Source organism: Chiloscyllium plagiosum, chromosome 6 (genome assembly GCF_004010195.1).
Source record: "Chiloscyllium plagiosum isolate BGI_BamShark_2017 chromosome 6, ASM401019v2, whole genome shotgun sequence".
Taxonomy (NCBI): Eukaryota; Metazoa; Chordata; class Chondrichthyes; order Orectolobiformes; family Hemiscylliidae; genus Chiloscyllium; species Chiloscyllium plagiosum.
Genome location: NC_057715.1, coordinates 89754728 through 89780073, shown reverse-complemented (window position 1 = coordinate 89780073; position 25346 = coordinate 89754728). Strand labels below are relative to the sequence as shown.

General features: G+C 38.5%; 1 protein-coding gene across 4 annotated transcripts in view; it reads left to right on the top strand.

Moving 5' to 3' along the window:
• The first annotated feature begins 4488 nt into the window (after positions 1 to 4488).
• Positions 4489 to 25346, top strand: part of dclk1a (doublecortin-like kinase 1a) — a 345606-nt gene continuing 324748 nt past the window's right edge. For 2 of the 4 annotated variants that reach the window (XM_043692070.1, XM_043692073.1), the window contains exons 1-3: positions 4499 to 4951; positions 5225 to 5605; positions 13135 to 13481. In XM_043692070.1, the coding sequence (XP_043548005.1) occupies positions 5236 to 5605; positions 13135 to 13481 (717 nt within the window). In that variant the 5' untranslated portion in view covers positions 4499 to 4951; positions 5225 to 5235. Of the gene's footprint in view, positions 4952 to 5224; positions 5606 to 13134; positions 13482 to 25346 lie in introns of all 4 variants that reach the window. The other 2 variants (XM_043692071.1, XM_043692072.1) reach the window with 2 other exon arrangements.

Below are 25346 nucleotides of genomic sequence, written 5' to 3'. Positions count from 1 at the left end.
CTGAGGGGTGACCATAGAGGGGTTTATAAAACCATGAGAGGCATAGATAGGATGAATAGCCAAGGTCTTTCCCCAAGAGTAGGGAAGTCCAAAGCTAGAGGGCATAGATTTAGGGTGAAAGGGGATATATTTAAAAAAGACCTGAGAGGCAGCCTTTTCACACAGAGGGTGGTGTGTATATGGAATGAACTGCCATAGGGAAGTGGTAGAGGTGGGTACGATTAGAACATTTAAAAGACATTTGGACATGTTCATGAATTGGAAAGGCTTATAGGGATGTGAGTCAAATGCAGGCAAATGGGACTAGTTCAGTTTAGGAAACCTGGTCGGCATGGACAAGTTGGAACGAAGGGTCTGTTTCCATGTTGTGTAACTATATGACTATGACATAGCTTATGAAAGTGGCACAGAGGCTCAATGGCTAGCACTGCTGCTTCACAGTGCCAGGGACCTGTGTTCGATTCCACCCTTCAATGACTGTCAGTGTGGATATTGGGGAGGGTTATAGGGATAGATTAAGGGGTGGATCTGGGGTCCTGGAATGCATTCTGAGGTGTGGACTTGATGCGCCAAATGACCTGCTTTCATTCTATAGGATTTCTATGGATCAGAAATGGGGATAATAGAGTGATTTGGGCAGGTTGTTAGCGGTTCTGAACAGGCTTAAATTGTCCTTTCTCTCAAGGACTTATCTCTGATTTAAAAGTCTGCTGTAACTTGGCCTAGTCATGCAAGTTATTGTGGTGCGCAACTCAGTTGTCATATATAATGTGTGGTCTAGTTTCCTGCTGAAAAAGAAATTATACAGAAATACCACAGATAGCAAACCAAAAGATGAAGAATTTTGAGTTAGGAGAATGAAATTCTCAGAGTTAAGGTGTAGATTTTCCACAGGAGAAAAGGTTGAAAAATTAAATAAGGCAATGACCAGGAGGAAGTCTGGTTCAAAATGACTGCTATTGAATTTACCTGGTACTGTTACTTGGGGGTGGCAGGCCTAATGTGAAAGCAAGGCCAAGGGTGGTTGTATATATTAATGGGAAACTTTATACTTCAAAGTTAATTAATATAATGAAAACTAGGGAATGATTTCAGACACAAACGAAATTGCTGGCACTAAAAATGCACAACATAAAAGCTGACTTCAGTTAGAAGAAAAGAGTTCATGGTGAAGGAATGTGCTGGAGTAAAAACAGAAATTACTGGAGAAACTCGGCAAGCCTAGCAGCATTTATGGAGAGAAAGCAGAGTTAACATTTTGAGTCCAATTACGCTTCTTCGGAACAAATGTGCTGGAATATCTGGAGTTGGGTTAGGGTGGGCGTTGATTTTAAGAAATGTGAAGGAGAGGGAGTTGTTCAAGTGAGGAAAATGGAAGACTACAGAGATGGGCCAGTTAACTATAGGAGCCAAGTACCACTAACACTCGTGCAGTTGGCAGGAAAACTGATGAAATGCACAACAAAGTATTTGATTAACAGGAAACTCATTCCTGATAGTTTTATTGAGTTATAGGTTGAAACTTATTCAGAATAGTAATGTGAATAGAAACAATCTTGTTCAAGAGAGGAGACAACTGCAGAAAACATTGAAGGAATGGATACCTGGATGCATATGTGAGTGGAGTGTAGTAAGTGAATTGAAAGCAAGTTAAAGAAATTGACCACCAAAAAAAAGAGAAGCTGATGAGGTAACTTCTGAAACAAAGAGATGACCAGCTTCAGTGGTTGTTCAATGAAAGACAATACCATGTGCAATGATGGGCTTATTTGAAGATATCCAATTTTGCATAAAGGGAACCTTTGGTTTCTCTACAGAGAGCTGCAGCCTCCGGGTGTAGTAGAAGCCTGCAGTGGCTGAATGACATTAGAATTAGGTGGAGTAGTGAGTCAACAGGGGCAGTCTTGTCAATATAAACATTTCCTTAGTTCTCTCCACACTTCCTTGTTTAATGTCAGAGCAAACAGGAGGGACCAAATTGCATACTTCTGCTCCTACTTTGTTTGTGATTATTCACCTCAGACTGCTGACGACATATTCAAAGGATCTACATGCAAATTATGCCAGATTGAAACATATGAGATTATTTAGCTTTCTGTCTTATAGAGTTACAGTGTTGTGAGCTTCTTATTCCTCATGCTTTGAAATTTTCTTACTAATCCCAATTCCCATTCCAACTGGAAACTGACTTCAAAACCAATCTCAGTTCTTTGTTTCATTATTCTCCACACTAGAGAGATTGCATAAACTTGATTTGCTTTCACTTGAACATCGAAGGATGAGGGATGACCTGATTAAAGTTTAAAAGTTATGAGGGGGATGGATAGAATGGTTAGTTGGAGTCATTTTCCCAGGGTAGAAATGTCAATTACTAGGGACATAGGTTTAAGATAAAAGGTCGTAAGTTTAAAGGAGATGGGAGAAATAGGTTTTTTTACTTAGAAGGTAGTAAGTGCCTGGAGGACGCTGCCAAAATGGGTGGTGGAGGCTGATATAATAGCAATAGTTTAAGAGGCATATAGGACAGACACATGAATAGGCACGGAATAGAGGGATATAAACTGCGAAGAGGCAAAAGATTTTTAGTTTAGAAAGGCATCTTGTGTTGATGCAACAGTCTGTTTCTGTGCTGCTGTACTGTTATTTGTACTTTGGATTAGTCACTGATACTTCCTCTGCTGCCCACTATTCTCTCATGATTTACCATTATGTTAAATGACTAATGCTGGTGTACTATTTGATAATCTCAATAAAGTGCCTACACTCTCAGCTTTATCCAATTCATAAATGTGTAAGTGTTACTGAAGTTAAATACTTAGGTATCTCCCATTCAGATTTAGCAAAATGTTTTGAGTCACTTCATTTCATTTAAAAAAAACACTATCAAGCAAGTACCAAAGCTTATCTTGTATGATTTTCCAATTACAGCTTTTTTAAGTTTCTGTATTTTATCACAATTTAAAGTCAGTGTTTCTCACACCCATCTATGTTTCTTTTCTAAACTCCAAAGTATTTTCTTATATTCAATTCATTCTTCCCATAACTTTACGAAAATTATGAAACATGTCAAATCTGGAAGCAGTAATTGCCCCAATCTCTCTGTCCTTCCACAAACATTAAGCTTTTAAAAATCAGATTTGGCATATGTAGTGACTAATTACATACTTGCTTTACTCTTTGATTTGGTGATGTCTTCACTGAATTTGCCAAAGACAAAACAGTTAGATTAAAGCTCTCAGAATGTCACAAGGACCAAGGATGACATTATTTATCATCCAAAATAACTCTGTTATTTAAAATATACAGTGTTAATTACCATTAGATTTTCCCATTGCTTAATAAATCATCATACCAACCTCACTCCCTGTACTATCCCAGGAGAGAGTGCTGCATAATTCTTCCAAAGCTCTGCTAAACTATTGTTCCACATTTAGAACATAGAACATAGAACAATACAGTGCAGAACAGGCCCTTTGGCCCTCGATGTTGTGCCAACCTGTGAACTATTCTCAGCTCGTCCCCTACACTATCCCAAAACCATCCATGTGCTTATCTAAGGATTGTTTAAATCTCCCTAATGTGGCTGAGTTGACTACATTAGCAGGTAGGGCATTCCACGCCCTTACCACTCTCTGCGTAAAGAACCTGCCTCTGACATCTGCCTCACAGCGCCAGAGACCTGGGTTCAATTCCCGCCTCAGGCGACTGTGTGGAGTTTGCATGTTCTCCCCGTGTCTGCGTGGGTTTCCTCCGGGTGCTCCAGTTTCCTCCCACAGTCCAAAAGATGTGCAAGTCAGGTGAATTGGCCATACTAAATTGCCCGTAGTGTTAGGTAAGGGGTAAATGTTGGGGTATGGGTGGGTTGCGCTTCGGCGGGTCAGTGTGGACTTGTTGGGCCGAAGGGCCTGTTTCCACACTGTAATGTAATCTAATCTAATCTGTTTTAAATCTATTACCCCTCAATTTGTAGTTACGCCCTCTCGTACATGCTGACTTCATCATCCTAGGAAAAAGACTTTCACTGTCTACCCTGTCTTCCATGATTTAGTAGAGAAATCATGGAAATTTTAATATATTGTACTTATTTGTGTGATTGTTCAATATTCATGATACAATAACAAGGTATGCGATTGAAATGTATTGCAAATTGTTTACATTTTAAAAAAAACTTGGCCCAGTGAAAACCAAAAAATAGGCCCTTCAGGATTTCCAATGAATTGTTTTGAAGAATCATTCCACTTTAATGGTTTTAAGCTAAGTTTAATTAAAAAAAAGATTCTGGACAGTTCCTATAAGGATTGAACGTTATTTCTAATTCTGGATGTGTTCTCTTCAGTTTCATTGATGCATTGTAACAATTACACCAGGCCCTTTAGTTCCATATTCATCACCAGAACGTGAAGAAGTCCCTAAGATAAAGATTCGTACGATTAGTATTGCTACACTAAAATATTGCAAACACTTTTTTGTGACACTCCTGTACTCTTGCATCTCCTTCTCTGGCCCTCCTCTTAAATTCACTGGTGAAAAATAACAGGGTTGTTGCTGACCCGAACCTTGATCTTGTACAAATTAAACAACTTTAAAACTGGTTTGTTCACCAAGCGGACGGTGACATGATGAACCGGCCAAGCAATATGCGCGTATTTGCAATCGGTTATCAGTTTCTCTGGGGAGTATTGAACGAGTGTGTGACTGGTGTGAAGGATGAATTTAAATGAGGGACGGGCCAATGCAAATCACAGTTAACAGCAGAAACCGGCAGCTGCAGCCCTGTCTCTCTTCCCCCTCTCTAACACACATACAGACTAGACACAGAGGTCCGGAGACACAACAAAGGCGCTCAACATCTCGCCCTCTGCCTCTTTCATCCAGCCCATACAAATATAACAGGAAGAAAATCTCCTGGAAATAGAAGCGCCTCGGGATCCACGTTGACCTGCAGATATTGGTATGTATTATGTTACGTTTCGTGTAATCAAATTCACAGAGCAGGGATCAAATCATGGTGTCAAAGGCGTATTGCTCAATAAATATTTTCTTAATTAGTAAATTTGAGATGGGCTTTTTTCATATTTGATGCTGACAGTGATGGGACGTGTGGGCTTTTAACAGTAAATCCCCTTTGTTGTAAGTCAGCCTCGGTTTAATGGACTGCAATAAGTTCTAAAGACAGACATGTTTGTCTTTTTTTCCCCTCTCTTTTAACAAATGATCATTCTAGATCAGATCAATATGGAGAGAGATTTGGAGTTTGAACATTTTGATGAACGAGACAAGGGGATGAGGTATGGCAGAGCGTCCCGGTTGAACGGCTTACCCAGCCCCACACACAGCGCCCACTGCAGCTTCTACCGGACCCGCACCCTGCAGACCCTCAGCTCCGAGAAGAAAGCCAAGAAAGTGCGTTTTTACCGCAACGGGGACCGCTACTTTAAGGGCATCGTATATGCGGTGTCCCAGGACCGCTTCCGCTCTTTCGAGGCTCTGTTGGCTGACCTGACCCGAACTCTGTCCGATAACGTCAACCTGCCCCAGGGAGTCAGGGTCCTCTACAGCATTGATGGCAACAAGAAAATCACTAGTCTCGAAGAGCTGGTGGCAGGTGTGTATTGAAACCAAACTGATACACAAATAAAATGCACGTTTAATTTATTGATGAGGCCCCAGCAATGGCTGCACTCGATTGCAGATTAATCCTGTGTGCAACTGGACATCTCAGTGTAATATACCGCACCCTCACCCCTCCCCAAAACACACACACACACAAAAATGAAGCAAACGCAATTCAGAACAAACTCCTTCCTAGTGATGCCTCAAGCTGATATGATTGGAAATAGCAAAACGTCTGAATGAAAAACTCAAAGCTAGTAAGATTCGCTTCACTTTTTTTTTGAATTGGACCACATTTAATTCCACAGACAGTTCGTGGGAGGGAAAGAGAAACGCCGAGCTGTCAGTATTATCAGGCACTGGGGCACAATTCAAACTCCTTTTCCCAGCGACGTTTCCGTAGATTCTCCCAGAGCAGCTAACTTTCAATGGAGAAAGGTTTCTTTCTACAGCCCGCACCCAAGCCCTCCCCACACCCATCATCTTGCAGCTTTGGATTTTTGTTACACATATTAAGGATTCGAACAATGCTGAATCTTCGATTGGCGTTTATTTCTTATTCCTAGTTCACTGCAGCCGACAGAGGAGTCAATTGCCGGAATAAGAAATGGGTTGGCTGACATTGTCAATCTATAGATAATATTAATATTCTGACTGATAATGCTCTACGATTATAACAGCAATGTAAGGCTGAGTGTTTAAAAGAAGGAAATCATCAAACAAATTAGAAAATAGAGCAAGGATAATTTCATCCCGTTCTCCTTCACCCCTACATTAGGATGCATATATAATCTGCTGACGACGTGATTTTTTCACAGCTCCCGGCGGTAACAATTAAACATCTCATAACATTTTATATCTACCCATTCACCTTTAGTTCGAAAGAATGGGCGCAATAAAATAAATACGTAGTAGACAGTACATACGAACATACAGCATATCTGCAATGACACAAAGAAGATATCTGGGTGGAGCCAGCTTGCTTTCCTTTATTCCGCTTTATTCGTTATTGTATAGAACTACATTCTTCTAAATGTAGTAAATTTTCAATGGGCCATTCGTGAATTGGTGGTTAATTGCTGGTGGTATCATATCATGAGTGTGACATTATTATTGAGCTGTACCACCGAAAAGGCGGCTGCTCTACTTATCAGTCAAGCCCTCCCCAAACACCCAATGCTCCTGGTTTGCTTTGCTAAAGATTCATATTTCAGTCGATTCCTTTTGGGTAAATCAGTTGGCAAACTATTAATTTATTGATTAAGAATCTTGCCACTCTGATAAATGATGATGGATGTTCTTGTGTGGTTAATTGAAAGGGGTCTTAAAAGGGGTTTGTGAACATTTTTTTTCATCCTGAATACCCGACATCTCCTTTAACTTGAATCTGCAAAAAAAAATGCTACAAAGAACAATGATTCAAACCAAAATGCAGAGAATCCATCTCCTTAGCTCACCTTTAACCCCGATTCAGAATACTTGAGGATGCTGTTGCCATTGACGACTGTGTTGCAGTAAATTGGATTTAGTAAGGATGGCTTTATGCTTGAATGGGGTTATCAATTTCAAAACAAGAAGTGACCCTTTATAGGTCCTGCAGTGTTTGGAAAATTTTACATAAGGGCTGTGGCCATTTCAGACTAGTGGGAAAGGTGTAAGTGGTCGGGGTCATAGTTTTCCTGTTTCTTCCCCCCCCCAACCAAAGAAATTAATTTCTAAATTAATTTTCATGAACATGTCATTTTTTAAAATTAAAAAAGAACTACCATAACTAATTGTCAAGTGCAATCAATGGAAAACGTTTAATCCACTCCTTTGTGGTCAGTCTGGTCTAGAATATTATTGAGGAACTCTTTCAGAAAAGTCTTGATAGTTGACACTATAAATGAGGAGTCGATTTGCCTAGCTTAGTCATTCATCTGTTTAACTTAATAATTCAATATTCTACTGGTCAGTTTGATTATTGCACGCAGCATTAATTGGATAAGTTGGGCGGGAAGTTTCATATGACTCGTTGACTTCACCCGTACCTGTTTCAGTGCAATTTGCCATTTTTTTATCTGATATATAATACACTATTTTTATTTCATTTGTCATTGTTATTCTTATAACCTGTTACAGACTATAACTTGAGTTATCAATGCAATTTTACTGCCCAACCCAGTATAATTTGGCATAATAATAAGGGGGTGGCACAGTGGCTCAGCAGTTAGCACTGCTACCTCACAGCACCAGGGATTTGGGTTCAATTCCAGCCTTGGGTCACTGTCTGTGTGGAGTTTGCACAATTTTCTCTTGTCTGTGTGGGTTTCCTCCCACAGTCCAAAGAGTTGCAGGTTAGGTTAGGTGGAATTCCTGGTGTCCAGGAATGTGTAGATTAGGTGGATTAGCCATGGGAAATGCAAGTGTACAGGGATGGTAGGGATTGGGGGGGGGTGAATCTGGGTGGGATGCTCTTCCGAGGACTTGTTGAGCTGAATGGCCTTCTTTCCTCACTGTAGGGATTCTGTGAACATAATTTGTACATCTGACCACGTTACTTTGCTTTTCCATTTAACAGGTATATACACATCAAGCTTTTGAGTACCCATGTGTTGCCTCAGTCCCTATCCCACCTATCTGACATTTGTCATAACTATTACCATTCTGTTTGTCCCTCAGCCAATTTATTACATTTCTCTAGCTTTATCTTTAATTCTCAAATGTTTGAACATTATTATTCATTTTCATTGTGCAAGTTTGGTCAGTGCATTTCTTTCAAGTAGTAGTTGAGAATCAAATTTGAGGATGATGGCATGAGCAACTACTCAAGTAAAGAAATTCATTCAGAACCTCCCTAAGCGGTTCAAGAAGACCCCTCATCACCACATTCTCAAAATCAACTAGGGCGGGCTATAAATTCCAGCTCAGTCAGCAATGTCCACATCCCATGAGTGAATAAACTAAAAGTGATATAAAGTTATTTACAATTTTTTGTATGTTGGTGGACTATATATACTCAAAATTTTAAAATTCTTTAATTGTGGGAGAGGGCAATAAAGCAGAGCATTTTATACAATATTAAGCGTATTCAGTATCTCTACATTGATGTATTGATGTTACTATTTGCAGGTAACCAAGTGTTCCTTATGGAAACTTTACAGTTTTTATAAAGCTTATAAATCCAAAGGCAAATTTGGAACCATCAATCTTAAATGATTTAGACCTGGGTTGGGGACACACTATGAGTGGATTCGCATTTATGGTACAGCTAACTTGAGGAAGTCAATGCTACTTTAGGAGGACAGAGACAAGTTAGTGATCAGACAGATTTTAGATCAAATTTATTGTAGAGAAATTTCAGTTGGTACATTTCAGAAAGAGGAATAAAGGGACAATATGTACTATATGTTAAAAGTTTAAAAGGAGTAAACAGGTTTAGATAAACAGATGGGATGGGATAGAGGAACCTGATCCCCAGCAAAAATGAGCATGAAGCCAATGGAGCTGGTGTTGAACAGACTGACCTATTTTTGGTACCATTGGTGAGGAAGTGTTTTCTGGCATCAACTCTGATTAGGTTAACTCTAATTTTAAAGGACTGTCCTCTCAATCAGAGTTTCTGTACCAGAATAAATAGTTTCCTATCTAAATTGTCATCCTCCTAATCATTTTAGACATCGAGATTAGACCGTTCCTTAATTTTCTATATTAAGTCAATTCGAGCTGAGTCAATGCAACCTGTTCTCATATTTTAACCTTTTTAGCCCAATATCAGTCTGGTGAATCTGTATTCCACCACCTCCTTACTCCTTGGATACATGGTGTGTGAACTGATATGAATGCAGTATTCCAGATGGCATCAAACCACAACTTTCTACAACTTCAAGATAATATTCACTGCTTTTGAGTTCAGCCCCCTTGAAATAAAGGCCAACTTTCCATTAGCCCTTGAAGTTACTTGTTGACCCTGTCCACTACTTTTTAGTGATTTTTTATGACCATCCACAATATCTAACTTCTCAACATTTAGAAAATACTCTGACGTATCTTTCTTAGATCCAAAGTGAAATATGTTGATGCCTTTTAATATTGAAGCACCAGTAAGAGGTTACCATGAAGGGCTTTCCTTCTCAACCTCCTCCCTTGCCTGAGGTTTTGTGGCCTTCAGGTTAAAATCACTACCAGTCACATCTCTCTAATAAAAGAGCAGCCCCTATGGTCTGGTAAGACTATGGCAACTCAACAACAAAACAAATCAACCAGTTTTACCCACTCAGTTAATCTATTAGTTTCTTTTAAGTCTTTCTGCTTTCATTTACACTATTTGAAGTACTCCCTATATTTCAGCAGCAAATTTAGATGCTCCACACTCTATATTTATAAATAATTTTAATCAAGGATTGTGACAAGCTGAGGACTCATTACAGATCTGAGGGTGACATTACGAGTGTCATCATTCTAAAGTAATTCCAAACCTCTGTCCTTCCTATTTCCAAACTCTTATATAATTCACTACCAAGGATTCCAGGTTGCCACCAATTTCTTGGTCTAAGTCTTTATAAATAACAAAAAGTGCTGATAATATTCAATGGGTCAGGCAGGACCTGTAGAGAGAGAAAGAGTTTCAGGTCAAACTGGAAAAGTTAGAAATATAATAGGTTTTAAGCAGGATGAGAAGGTGAAATAATGAACAAAAGGGAAATCCAAAAGCAAGTTGCTGGAAACCTGAGATAAAAACCAGAAAATAGTGGAAAATTCAATAAATTGGGATTGCACCTCTGGTAAGAGAAACCGAGTTTACTGATACAAGGTCACAATCTGAAAGTTGTCAAAAGGGAAATGATGTAATAAAATCATTATGGCACAGAAGGAAGCTATTTGGCCAATCAAGTCCAATCTGGTTCTCTGTAATGCAATCTTAATCAGTCCTGTTCCCTTGCTTTATACCTCTGCTCTTGTAAGTTCATTTCCCTCATGTACCCATCCAATTACCTTTTGAAATCATTCTTTGCCTTCACTTCGAATGTCACTATAGGCAGAGAGTTCCAAGTAATTACTATTAGTATAAAGTGTATTTCCCTTATCACCCTGCATCATTTGCTCAAAATCCTAAATCTGTGTCCTATAATGCTTGCACCATCAGCAGCTTTCCCTTGCCTATCTTATCTAAACTTGTTATAATTTTGTACACACCTATGAAGTCATCTTTGGTCTAAGGAGAACAACCTCAACTTCTCAAACCTAACATTATATTTGTGCCTAAGAGGCTCTGCTGATGAATGTTAATTACTAAGTAGTTAGAGGTAGTAAGGTAAACAGGTGTTTTTTTTCAAGTTCCACCTGCTCAGAAGTGTGTAATAACATCTCTCAACAGGTTAATTTGAAATATTTAATATATGAGAGGTGGACTCTCGTGGTGCAGTGGTAGTGTCCCTATCTCTGAGTTAAAGGGCTGGGTTCAAGTCCTCCCTATTCCAGATGTGTTTTGTGACATCTCCCAACAGGTTGATTAGGAAATATCTATAATTCAACCTGTAAAAACAGAAAATACCTAATGTGTGTGAGATAGAGTTAACCTTTGAAGGGCTTTTGTAGTACAGTGGTAATGTCACTCCTCTGAGCCAGAACGCCCACGTTGAAGTCCGAGCTGCTTCAGAGATGTGTCATAATATGCTTGTACAGGTTAATCAAAAATACCTAATGTATGCGAGATAGGGTTCTTGTAACACAATAGTCACTACCAATCAAGGATTATACCCTTTAAGCTGAATTTGTGCAGTAATTCTTTTGTTTTGAACTCTGTGAAATGTGAAATAGTGTAAAAAACTTTCAATTTGGCAAGGGCCCCTGTCCTACCTTTATACCCTGATGTTTTTAACAGAAATATCCTTTTACTGTTCATTTCACATCATTGTATATTTTATCTATTTAGGCTATTTTTATTTCTGCCTGAGCAGTCCCCCTTCCCCTAGACTTTTATTGGTTTAAAGTTCTTTCTGTACACTATTTATTTTCTCAGCAAGGAAGTTATTCCCAACTCAGTTCAGCTACATCTTATCATATGGTCTTAGTACTTATATTGGTGACCTGTGAAATGGCATCCCTCCTTTTTTACACTGATCCCTATCCATGTTTGTTGATTGTGAGGGAAGTCCCATGATCAGGAGGGCTTGAGTGAGTTTGGGTTTGGGAAATCTCATCACGGCTTTAGTTCAAACATGAATAAAAGAGCTAAACCCCAAATAAATAGTGAGAGTGACTGTCTTTGACATCCAGGCCACATCTGGCTGCTGTGGCATCAAAGAGCCCTAGCATAGTGGGAATCAATGGAAATCAGGGAAACTCTCTGCTGATTGGAAATCATACTACCAACTGTAATTGTTGGAGGTCAGTCATCTCAGATCCAGGACCATGTTTTAGGACTTCATCAGGGTAGTGTCCTAGGTCCAACCATCATCAGCTGCTTCATCAGTGACCTTCCCTCTATTAAAGTCAAAAGTGGTGACATTTGCTGATAAACCTATGACGTTCAACACCATTTGTGACTCTTCAGATCCAGAAACAGTCCATGTTTGTATGTAACAAAACTGGCCAACGTCCAGACATCAGCTAGTAAGTTGCAAGTTATGCCACACAAGTGTCAGGCAAGGTCCACACCCATTGACATTCAATGGTATTACCATTAATTAGAACTTGAACTGAAGTAGCTATATAAATACAATGGCTACAAGGACAGGTCAGAGGCTAGGAATATTGCAGCAAGTGACACACCTATTGATCCCCAAAATTGGTCCACCATCTGCAAGGCACAAACAGAAGTATCATGGAATATTCTCCACTAGTTTGGAGAACCCTATCTCCAATAAAACTCAAGAATCTTGACACTAACCAGGACAAAGCAGCTGCTTGAGTGGCAGCACATCCACAAACATCCAGTCTCTCCACCACTGACATACAGTAGGAGCAGTGTGCACCACCCCAGCTACAAGATGCACTGCAGAAATTCACTGAGGGTCCTGAAACTGGACCTTCCAAACCCACAATAACACCATCTAGAAGGACATTGTCTGCAGATACATGGAAACAATATCAACTGCAAGTTTTCCTCCAAGCCAATCACCACCTTGACCTGGTTAACATTGATTACTTCAGTGCCCTTAGCCCAATATCGGAACCATTATACTGGCATACCCATGTGGAATTCAATTTTGGATATACTGAGATGCCTTCCTCAGCCTACATCATCCATGAACAATCATGATTAGGGTGAGTTTGAAGGGTGCTACTGTCCACAGAATTATGCCTCAGCATGAATAAGCTCCTTCAGGACCAGAGGGCTGAAAAAAGATAAACAAACAGAAGCTTAAAATTTGAGAGTTTATTAACGCTATTCGGAGTAAATTTTAGAGTTTATTGTAAAAAACTGCATTAAAGTTTAGAAATGCTATAACTGATTACAGATTATCTAGGCTATCCTTTAGATTGTTAGACTGAACCTTGTCTTTGTATTTATTGAATTGGACCATTATTTTTCCATAGGGGAAAGTTATGTCTGTGCATCTTTTGAATCATTTCGAAAAGTGGACTACACAAAGAACGTAAACCCAAACTGGTCAGTGAATGTCAAGGCAACTACAACTGCACGTACACCAACATCTATCAGTAGTTCCAAAGCAAGTTCCACTGAGACTAAAGAAAATAAAGATTTCATTCGGCCCAAGCTGGTGACCATCATTCGGAGTGGTGTGAAGCCACGAAAAGCTGTTAGGATTCTGCTCAATAAAAAGACTGCACATTCATTTGACCAGGTTCTTACAGATATCACTGATGCCATCAAGTTGGATTCAGGAGCAGTTAAACGTTTGTACACACTGGATGGGAAACAGGTATACTTATATTGCTTCATGTTCAAATACTTTCTCAATTAACTGGAGAGGAATTACTAATAGTAACATGCTATCATTTCACCTCTGATTTTCTTTCCACTATCATTTTGTAGTCATATAAAAGCTTTCTGTGTGGCTTAGCATTTTGGTTTTTGAGGTATTACCTTTGGTTGTTATAATTTTTGGTTGCTTTTGAAAAATATATTCTGTATTTGCTGAAATGTTCATCAACATTTTGATCTGTGTATTTCACAGTCAAATAACTGGCAATATTTGATTTTTGTTCTCCAATAATAAGTATAAGATTGCAAACAAGAGCAGAAATCAATGTTATCTAGAGCTGAATTGACTCACCAGTGGATTGATAATATTACATAAGAAAGAAGCCTTGTATATCTTCAAGGAACAATTGACAAAGTAATGTTGAAGACTAGCAAAGATGGAAAAATAACACCAGTTCAGAAAATATTTAAGAAGTAAGTTACGTAGTTACACAGACGTTGCTTATTAGACTTGAGGAAACTGGTTTTACACACAAGCTGGAGTAGGTAATTCGCCCTGTCAAGCCTGTTGTGTCATTCAGTGAGATTATGGCTGGTGATCTACCTGAAAGTGTTTGGTGGCACAGTAGCTCAGTGATTAGCACTGCTGCCTCATAGCATCAGGGTCTCAGGTTCAATTCCAGCTTTGGGCAACTGTCTGTGTGGAGTTTGCACATTCTACCTGTGTCTGTGTGGGTTTCCTCCGGGTGTTCTGTTTTCCTCCCTCAGTCCAAAAATGTGCAGGTTAGGTGAATTGGCCATGATAAATTACCCATAGTATTAGGTGCGTTAGTCAGAGGGAAATGGGTCTGGGTAGGTTACTCTTCAGAGGGTTGGTGTGGACTTGTTGGGCCGAAGGGCCTGTTTCCACACTGTAGGAAATCTAATAAAAAAAAGTCATTCTCCTGCATTTCCCCATACCCCTTGGTGTCTTATATATGTCATAGTAATAATTTAAAGTATTTGTATTAAGATAGAAATTCATTGCCTTTGCTTCTTAATAGTAAAATTGAAAATAGATAAGATTGTATCGTTGATGGTGAAGTTGATGTTGTTAAGGTCCAACAACAATACTGTAGAGGTAGAAAATACAAAGTGCTGGAAATATGCAACAGCTTAACAAGTTAATGTTCCAAGTTGATTATCTTTTACCAGAATCTTTCTGACCTGAAACATGCGGTTGTATTTTCCCAGCCTTATGGAGGCAAGCATGGAGGTGGAGCAAGTGGGCAAATATGGAGAAGCATTGTCAAATAGCATTCCAATGCATATCTCCCTCTGGCAATCTTTCCCTGGAGATGGATTCAGAGAAAATCAGTTGTCTGCTCTGCAAAAGTGCATACTTAATGCCCCAAATTGAGCTGATACTTCTGATATTTGCAGGTGGTAGAGCAACCTCCTCCACCTTAATAGCACCCCTGTACCACAACCTTTGGCTGCATAGGCCACAACTCAATGATAGCCACAATGCATGCAGCAACTGTAAGGCAATTGGAGGTACAGGATCTATATAGCAAAGAGAAGCCTCTGCTTATAAAAGGCCACAGTTGTCACTGAAACTAATTAATTGAAGGTGGTTTTCCCCCCAACTCACTTGCCATACTGGTGTAAATCCCATTTGTTTTCATTCCATGAAATTCAGGCTTATAATTAGCAACCTTAGGGAGCTTGTGTGGGCAGCACAGTGGTTAGCACTACTGCTTCGCAGCACCAAGGACCTGGGTTCAATTCCCGCCTCGGGCAACTGTCTGTGTGGAGTTTGCACATTCTCCCTGTGTCTGCGTGGGTTTCCTCCCACAGTCCAAAGATGTGCAGTTTAGATGAATTGGCTAAGCTAAATTGCCCATAGTGTTGGGTGTAAATATAGGGGACTGTGTCTGGATGGGTTGCTCTTCAGAAGGTCGGTGTGGACTTGTTGGCCCAAAGGGCCTGTTTCCACACTGTAGGTAATCTAATCCAAACTCACAGCAGGGGGAGGTGATGACCTTGTGGTATTATCACTGGGTGACACAGTGGTTAACACTGCTGCCTCACAACGCCAGAGACCCGGGTTCAATTCCTGCCTCAGACGACGGTCTGTGTGGAGTTTGCACATTCTCCACGTGTCTGCGTGGGTTTCCTCCGGGTGCTCCGGTTTCCTCCCACAGTCCAAAAATGTGCAGGTTAGGTGAATTGGCCATGCTAAATTGCCTGTAGTGTTAGGTGAAGGTGTAAATGTAGGGGACTGGGTCTGGGCGGGTAGGTGTGGACTTGTTGGGCCGAAGGGCCTGTTTCCACACTGTAAGTAATCTAATCTAAAAAAACCTCCATACTGAAGCACTCTTGCAGTCTCCAAAGTACCTGAGTCACCTTTTTCGCTTGGGCTGCTGATTCTCTTGAGATCCCACCCTTCTTTGATTGGCTGGAAAACTTAGAAGAAGCTAATTAGGAGACCTCTTCTGATCTTGCTCCTGACATTAGGGTCAGAAGTTCGAGAGAAAATTCTGAATCCTTGACATCTGTATAGAGAAAAACAGAGCTACTGCACCTGCTGAGCATTTCCAGCATTTTCTATTTTAGCTGTTCCAGTATACTGTTCAGGAAAATACAATCTTTTAAAGTTCATACCTTATGTGGGTGAAATTACATTTAGGAAATCATTGCAATTCCAGTACAGTGACAGCACTTAAAAGTCAGAGCGTATTTTTAAGATATTTTTCTCATTTTTAATTATGTGTTTAACCTCTTTCAATCTTGAATAATCAGGAAGTTACACATAACTATTTTAAGCATATAAATTGTGATTTCATTGATTGTAGTTGAACTGGACCAATGGAGAAATGCTTTGTTTGGCAGCAGGTCAACAAATATTGAAGGCTGAAGGGAACCAGTATGTGTGTGCCAATAGCTATTGTAAAAGGTCTAAGCATTGAAACAAAACACAATACCACAATTTTATATTGTGAAGCAGTATGGATTTCAACATCCATCATACTGGTATTACGAGACTAGTATTGTTAGTTCTTTTGATTTTTATTGTAGATAGAAGAATGTGCAGTTAAGAGATAGATAGTTAATTAGATGAATGTTAAAAATGTTATTATGTACATTTGGTTGTAATAAGACTCTCCCAAAATGAAAATTGCAGAGGAAATAGATCAAACACAATTTTATTATTTGTTACTTGCGTTTCAAATATTCCCATGGAATTTTTTTTATCAGTAAAGTATGTCTGTAAGTCAAGGTTAGTAGAGATTACCTTAATTTTAAGAAATTATTGGAAGTAAGTCAATAAATTGTCTCTTATCATTGATTCATGTTATGTTTGAATTTTATATATGCCTTCAATTGTTTGACAGTAGTGTTCTGCTTGTTTGAAGAGCCTCTCTTACCAATTACTAATCTCTTGACATACTATAATCAATAGATTAACCAGTCTACTTCCTTCAGTAAATTGATAGCAAATGGAAGTTTATCACTGACTTTTAAAAAAAAAGAAAAACAAAACCCATATTTTCTTAATTTCTGCTAATACCACAAATAGAATATGTGGAGGTTAAGATTTTTTGACGTACAAACCTTGTATAGATACTGACAGAACCAGTCTTCCTATCCTGAGCTATATTGATGGAATTAGAATAATACATTACTATAGCATTTTTAGAATGATTCAAAGGTTTATATTACAAAGAAATATTATTTCTAGATGTAAAGCAGCGAATACAGTAGTATGCTGGTATGTTGATTTTTTTTAAGTATTCACTGATTGTGTCGTAATGGGATCATATCTTCTAGGATTTGCCAGTGCAATTATAATTTATTTAAAATTAATTTGTGCCTCTGTTTCTTAATATTGTTATTTTGCTTTGTCTAAATGAACATTCACCCATGACTGTGGTAAATAAATATCAGTAATGTTCTATGATGCACCATCACATTCATATAATGCTCAAAGTTGGTGCAATAGGTCGATCAAGGATAAAATATTATTAGAATCTCAATGCAGTTTTGGAAAGTTGAAATTATTTTTGAGAACACTCCGCTAACTTTGGAAACTAGAGCAGGACAAATGCATTAGACATTGACGGAGCTATTTTAATTGTAGTGTTGTTGACCACATTTAGAGCTAGTATCACTGGGCTCAAAGTGCAACCATTTTCCAGTTGTAAAATTTAAGAGAAAGATTTTAAATGCACTTACACCTTGAGATATGTTTTTTTTCAAATTGAAATATATTCCAATGGAAGGGAATAGGAATTTGTTTAATGGGTAGGAGTTGGATGTTTTTCAGTTTGAAATGATGTAGATAGTAGCATCCACGGTGTGGAAAGGTCAGTTTGGGATCAACACTAAGAAGAAAAACTTTATCGTGCATGATTTGGTATGACCTACCTCCAGCAACAATACTTACGTTAACTGTAACATAAGAAACTGGGTATGAGTATCACAGTGTTGAAAAATCTAATAGACATTAATTACAACTAACAATTATATGCAAATATTACATTCTTTACGCACTTAAGCGTCTGGGCTAGTATTAAGCTATAAAGTTACAACAGATGAACATATGTCCAGTAGAGCATCATGCTTCAAGTGATTCAAGATAGGATGGAAAATGAAAATTTTATGCCCTAATGTCACATGCCATGTTAGTTGTGTCATATGACCCTATCTCTTAAAGGTGTGCTGAGACATGACACAACATCCCACTTTCTCCAAAGATATAAACTTAACCTAAAAAGATACACATGGTCGTACATAGGCATGAGCTGTCAATTTGATAATTATGCAAATTTACAACACTTTACAAGACTAATATTTCAATCTTCAGTGTAATGCTTTGCAGCTTTTGAGAACTCATCAGATGTGGTGATCATATATCCATCTGGAGAGATATATGTTGTTCTCTGTTGTGCCTGTTGATAACTTAGTTGGTCTTGTTGCTGGTTGTTGTCATTCAGCATCACCACATAATCATCATTGGAGCATTCTTCCTTACTGCCTTTGGGCATGACTGCTGTGTCAAACATTGGTCTGAACTGGCTTCTGTTTCCTTTGCAGTGTAGCACTATCAATAATGACCATATGATTTGGGCTGGTTGCATATTTTATAACACTGTACTGGCATACAAGTATTTGGATTTCTAACTCATACTCTGTCTGGTGCAATGTTTTAGTAGTTCCCTAACTGCACATTCATCATGTATCTCTTTCATTCTTTTCTATCTTTAAAGATGAATGACCAGTGTCTTGTAATGTTTGGAATGCTGAGCAAAGTGTTTTGCACTTGCCTTTGAAGCATAAGTTGTGTCGGAGATGGTAATGTTTTTCCCATAGATATTATTGTGTTTTTGTGCAATGCAATGGGAAAATCTTGCTTTGTTGCTTGACATTACACGATCATTGATTTCATAGTACATACCATTATATTCTGGGAGGTTATTTGAATGTGCGTGGTGGGGTATTGATGTCATCCACTTAGTAAATGCCTTGAAACAGTTTGTCAGCAAATGGTGATCCATTGGCTGACACTACCCATCCCTGGACACCAAATAAACTAAAGAGAGTTAATAAACTGAAAAATTGCGCCAACCATGGCCTTGTTTGCATTGCTAAGATATCAAACAATGGAAAATATGGAGAAGTAATCAACTATAAGAATATAATCTTCCCTGTGCATTTTGAGTAGGACTGTAGCTACTTTTGTCCAAGGGGTAGATGGAACATTGTGTAAATATGAAAGCTGTCTCTCTGGGGTCGATATGTTTGGCATGCCTCACATGCATTCAAATGTTGTTACATGTTCTGATTCATTCCTAGTCAGAACTCAAACACATGTGCTAACTGTCTTCTACGTTCAATACCCATACGTATGACATCTTAGCATCATGTCTCTGGTATTAGGGCTTATTTGCCCTTCATATTGACTTGTTGTGATGTACCAGGTTCATCTCTTTATGGCCGAAATGAACAAATCTTCTCAAATATTTCATTAATATTGTCTCATTTTCAGGCTAGATAATGATGTTTTGCAATTTTTGCAGTTGTTCATCTTTTATCTCAGTACATGTGACAGCAATAAATTAAACTCAAACTCAAAAACTGCTAATTGTATCTATTCACACAGGCCAAAGAAAAACAGATGAACCTTGAGAAAGTCATCATCTTTAAAGTGTTCAGTATCCATATGTGGATCAAGTGGAATTGTCCTGGTTTATCTTTGGGAAGGGTGGTGTGTCAAATGTAATTATCATTGTACCTGGCTTTGTTTTGCCTTTCTGGGGTATTGTGCATGTCACAAAACTTAAAGATTTTAGAACAGTGCACAAAAATCCTCAATTTGCCTGTCTCTTAGACCCAGGTTGAAAGAAATTGTCGATCAGATTCCTGTGCTTAGCAAGAATTGCTATTTATAATAAGTAAATAGATTTTGTCTTCAGTTAAACAATTATGAACTGTTGACATAAAATTCTATTAGTTAAAATTCTAACCCCTTCTAAATTCCCCCTCCACATACACATGCGAATGGACACAGATAGGAAAGAAACATGGATATTAAAGGTGGAGAGAAAGACTAGGAAGACAGTTCAATTATCCTTCTTCTCAGAGTCTGCTGAAATGGTTTGTCAGGATGTGCTGCTCCTTGATTCTTCTTCTCCAAAAACTTTCACTTACTTGCAGAAGGTAGAGGGTAGCCTGTTCACACTTATGTCTCTAGCTTTCTTGCAAAGAGCCACAGTTTACAGCAACTGGAAAAGGGGAAATAAACTGGCTGTCTACAGCTTTGAGAGGCATTTTACTGCAGAGAAAAGATATAGCACCTATCTTTGCAGTGTTCCCATTAATTCTCCCAAATGTTTACATTTCCAAGTTATCCATTTACCTGGGAGCCAATCAATCATTTATTTTTTTGACAGGCTGAAGACCTATGTCATCAACAACTTGTCACTAGTCAATGGACTAATCAGCTTCTTATTCAATTTATATACGTCCCTTGGCTGCAGCCTATCTACAAGCCAAGGTTCCAGGACTACCTGATCAATCAGTTGTGTTAACAGTACTCACAACAGTGTGTAGTTATAAGGTTCCTTGCTGCTAAAAAATGCAAGATCTAATGATAAGCGTGGAATCAATATTGATAGTTGGAAAAACTCATCTGGTTCACTAATGTCCTTTTGTAAAGATAATTGCCATCCTTACCTGATTTGGCCTACGTGTGACTCCAGGATCCACAGCAATGTGATTGACTCTTATCTGCCATGTAGACAATAAGGGATGAGCAATAAATCCTGGCTAGCCAGCGATGCCCCCACCTAATGAATGTATTTATAAAAAGGTAATTGTTGTTGGCATCCATTAGTGACTTATACATTTTCAAGTATTACATCATTTAGTCATTTTCTTGACTAAAAGATCCTTCCTAAAGGTTTGAATTGGTGTAGAGGTGATGACAAAGGGCCCTATGACATATCCTTTTTGCAAAAGTCACACTCATGCCCTCTGCAGCATTTACTGGGAAACTGGTCAATGCACTCTTGAGGTTGCTACATGTTGGAGTCTATTAATTGTTATCTTGTGCTGGTCTTCAAGAACCTTTTGGAACCTATCTGATGAAAAGGCCAGGCATGTTAATTCTGCAAAGCTCCTCTTGGTAATTTCAAGCAAAACTTTTAGAGCTCTCCTCGGGATCATCCATCACTAGACCTGTAAAATAGAACTCCATTTTTATTCAGACAATTGTAATGCAGAAAGGGTGTCACTGGATACAACCCAATCTGTAAGATGGTTTTTGCTATTGTATTTCCACTTTAATAATGTTGAATCTGCCACATTAAAGCATGTTGCTCTGGTTTTATATCAACGTAAATTTGAAAATTTCCCTTTCCTTAATGTGAAAGACTTTGTAGCAGTTGGTATAAGAAACTGTTACTAATTTATTCATCTTTAGGAACAGAGCATTCTAGTCCTCATAGCTTTTTGTACTGCAATGCACTAGCGTGCACCGCCACCTTTTTATTTTCTTACTTTAAACAATACAGTCTTAAAAATTGCTTTTATCTTGTCAAAACTCACATTTAAACAAAAATAAATGTGTTCTGTTTTCTTAATGGTTAATGCCCTATCTACAGAACTGAACAGCTTTCTCTACTTGGAGAAAATGTTGCTTAAGCTTGAGGAACTGTTCCAATAACTCTTCAAATCTGTCATCCAGTTGGTCTTCAAATGATGCCAGTTGTCTGGAAAACCATGTGAAGTATTTTATCGGTGGTCACCATGGTGCAAGTTTGCCTCCAAAGGGGCGTTTTACTTGATGGGGTAATGCTTCTGTTATCCACCATAAAATAAGAAACTGGGTGTGGATATCGTAATATTGATGAACTCAGCTTACATTTATTACAACTAGTTAGTGCATAAAAACATTTCATTCCTCAAACATGTGTGTATGGGTTAGTATTAAGCTATTGTTACAGTGGGGGAGCATGCTTCCAATAAAGTATCATGTTTCAGACGATGTGAGGTGAGATGGAGTATGAAATCTTTATGCCCTCAGGTCATATGCTGTGATTCAGTGATAATCTCATGAGCCTATCTCTTAAATGTACACTGACTGTGAGACATAATACATGGTTACCAGTGACGAGGACAATAAGCTATTCAAGAGGACATAGGCAGGAATATATAAAGCGCTAGTTATTTAACTTTTCAGTCTGTTCTGCCATTCAATTATATCATGGCTTATCATTATTTTAACTCCATCTACCTTCCTTCCTTCCATAACTCTTAGTACTCTTGCCTAGTAAATCTGAATTTCAACATCAATTGACCAAACCTCAACAGCATTTTGGGAAGGAGATTTATACTTTAGGTTAGTCATTTAGGCTGACAGCTGTATGATCAAATGCAGAGAAATACAAACTTGTATATAATGGGGAGGAATAAGGAGAATACATGCATTGCAAAGATTTTGATGTTAATATACATGGGCATTTAGGAGAAATTTTACTTCTATCCAAAATAGTCATGATATCACAGGTGGGGCCCTTGTTTAATGACCAAAGTGAGCATAGGAAGGAGTTAAACTATCTTTTAGGTACAAGCCTCATTTGAATGCTGGTGAAGAGCTGGGACACAAAATATATGGACAATTCAAGGACTAACAATTTCTAACTGAAAATTGCAAACAAGGTCTGACAATAAGTGTAACCTACAACTTGATGTATTCATACACTGCATACCAATGCTATTAAAACTGCTCACCTGTTTACAGCCCTGCCCGAGAGTGGTATGAGTATTAATGCAGCAGACAACATGCCTGCAATAACTCTGCAGACGCCAGTAACCCGTCATTAAGTCATCCTTCATTTGTACGCAAACATTCCTTGACCATAATATTGCCTCATACGGAGTCAGGGACCAGAGAATCAGTATCTCTGACACTCATCCTTTTTTATATGTCAGCCAGGGCTGCCTGATTGGACCAGATTAACAGGCCCAATCAGGGAACTCATATTCTATGAGTTTGCTGACCTTGTTACAATCGTTTCAAAACCTGCATCTCATTTTTCAAATGAGAAGAGAAATGAATGATGGTAGTTGAAAGACAGTCCCAGAAATATTTTAAAGAGGGATGAAAAGTTATCTAAGCTGTTTAATAAATGGTCAGTTGAATAAAAAAAACTAATGAGTTAATATTAAATCTGCCAAATTTAAGACCATAGTTCTAGTTTGGGCGATGTACTTAAGGGAGAATGTTTTGACCATTGACAGATTTGCAGAAGAAGTTTGCTGAAATGACAACTATAATAATAAGCTTTAGTTGTAGAGAATGATTAAAGAAACCAGGAAATGGTTCATTAGAACAGTGCTGAAAATGACAAAATCTGCTAAACGTATTCAAACTTATGAACCGGTTTAACAAGCAAAAAAAAAATCACATTGGTCTGAGGAACCATGAAGTGCCTTTAGACTTAAAATCCTTAATAAATGGGTTATAGTAGAGGACAGAAAATATCTGCTACCAAGAATAGCTAAAGCATTTTCCCAACCAGAAACAGTGACTGAAGCAGAATCCTGTTAACTTTTAAAATGAAAATGATTTAATATTTGAAAGATAAACATTAAATTATGTGTGGTGAGGGCAGGAGAATAGGATTAAGTGGATAGTTTGTTCAGCTTTTGTGATTTAAAATTCTAATTGCAATCTCTGAATTTACAACAGTTTATACCATGAGGCCAGGCTTTGACAACTAGTTTAATGACTTGTTGCTAAAAATTTGATTTATGCTTAAACATGCTCACTGATTGACATGAAAATGGCTTTCCCTGCAATACTTTTATACTGCCATTAGGATATATTTATCATATGCTGTAATCTGTTATTAATAATGACTTGCATTTATCAAGTTCTGTAATGTGCAATAGCAGAGTACTTCACATATAAACAAAGAAAATAAATGCTGTATGAAAAATTGTGACGAATGTTTAAACAGTTGTATTTCAAGGACCTTGGAGGAGGAGAGAGAAGTGGAAAGATTTAGAGGGGACTTTCCAAAGACTAGGATGTAAATGGTTGAAATAATATTATCAATTATGTGCTGAAGTGAAGGGAGAAGGGTTAGGCAGAAAAGTGAAAGGAACAGAGAGAGATCAGGAAGGGAGTTTGTAAATCAGCAGCAGGCTAAACTGGTTAGGAAAGGAAGGAAAAGTTTGTGCGAAGATTTGTAGCTCAGGTGCTCGTTGTTGTGGTTCTGTTCGCCGAGCTGGCTGGAAGTTTTTGTTGCAAACGTTTCGTCCCCTGGCTAGGCGACATCATCAGTTCTTGGGAGCCTACTGCGAAGCGCTTCTTTGATGCACAAAACATTATATAGGACAAACAGGAAGACAGCTAACAATCCGCATACATGAACATCAACTAGCCACGAAACAACACGACCAGCTATCATTAGTAGCCAAACACGCAGACAACAAGCAACATGAATTCGACTGGGACAACACTACTATCATAGGGCAAGCAGAGAACAGCCAGGGAATTCCTAGAGGCATGGCATTCATCCACAAACTCCATCAACAAACACATCAACCTGGACCCAATATACCAACCACTACAGCGGACAGCTGAAACTGACAACCGGAAGCGGCAGGGACAGACCACTATAAACACCGGAGGAAACATCAAAGAAGCGCTTCGCAGGAGGCTCCCAAGCACTGATGATGTCGCCTAGCCAGGGGACAAAACGTTTGCAGCAAAAACTTCCAGCTCAGAGAACAGAACCACAACAAAGGAAGGAAAGTTTTACACATGGGAAAAAAATGTATTAAGCCATTATTTTGAAAATTTTTATCTGGAAAGCATCTTGCATTGAAAATTATCTTCATCAATAAAGTAAATACATATTTTTGAAAATGTGCGAATAGGTTAATTAAATATTTTTAGACTTTTGAACAAGCTCACCAAAGTGCAAGTTAAGGTTGATGCAAAAATGTTAAATAAGGTAACGTGGAATCATCTAAAGTGTTATACACACATGCAATATATGTACAAAGTTAAAAATCACACAACACCAGGTTATAGTCCAACAGTTTTAATTGGAAGCACACTAGCTTTCGGAGTGTCGTTCCTTCATCACATGGTTGTCACAACCAGCTGATGAAGGAGCGCCGCCCCAAAAGCTACTAAGCTTCCAATTAAACGTGTTGGACTATAACCTGGTGTTGTGTGATTTTTAACTTTGTACACCCCAGTCCAACACTGGCATCTCTAAATCAACCAATGTATATAGTTTTATTAAAACATGCCCTGTCCAAGTTATTCTTACGACTTGTGTCATGATTTTTTTAAGCCTTG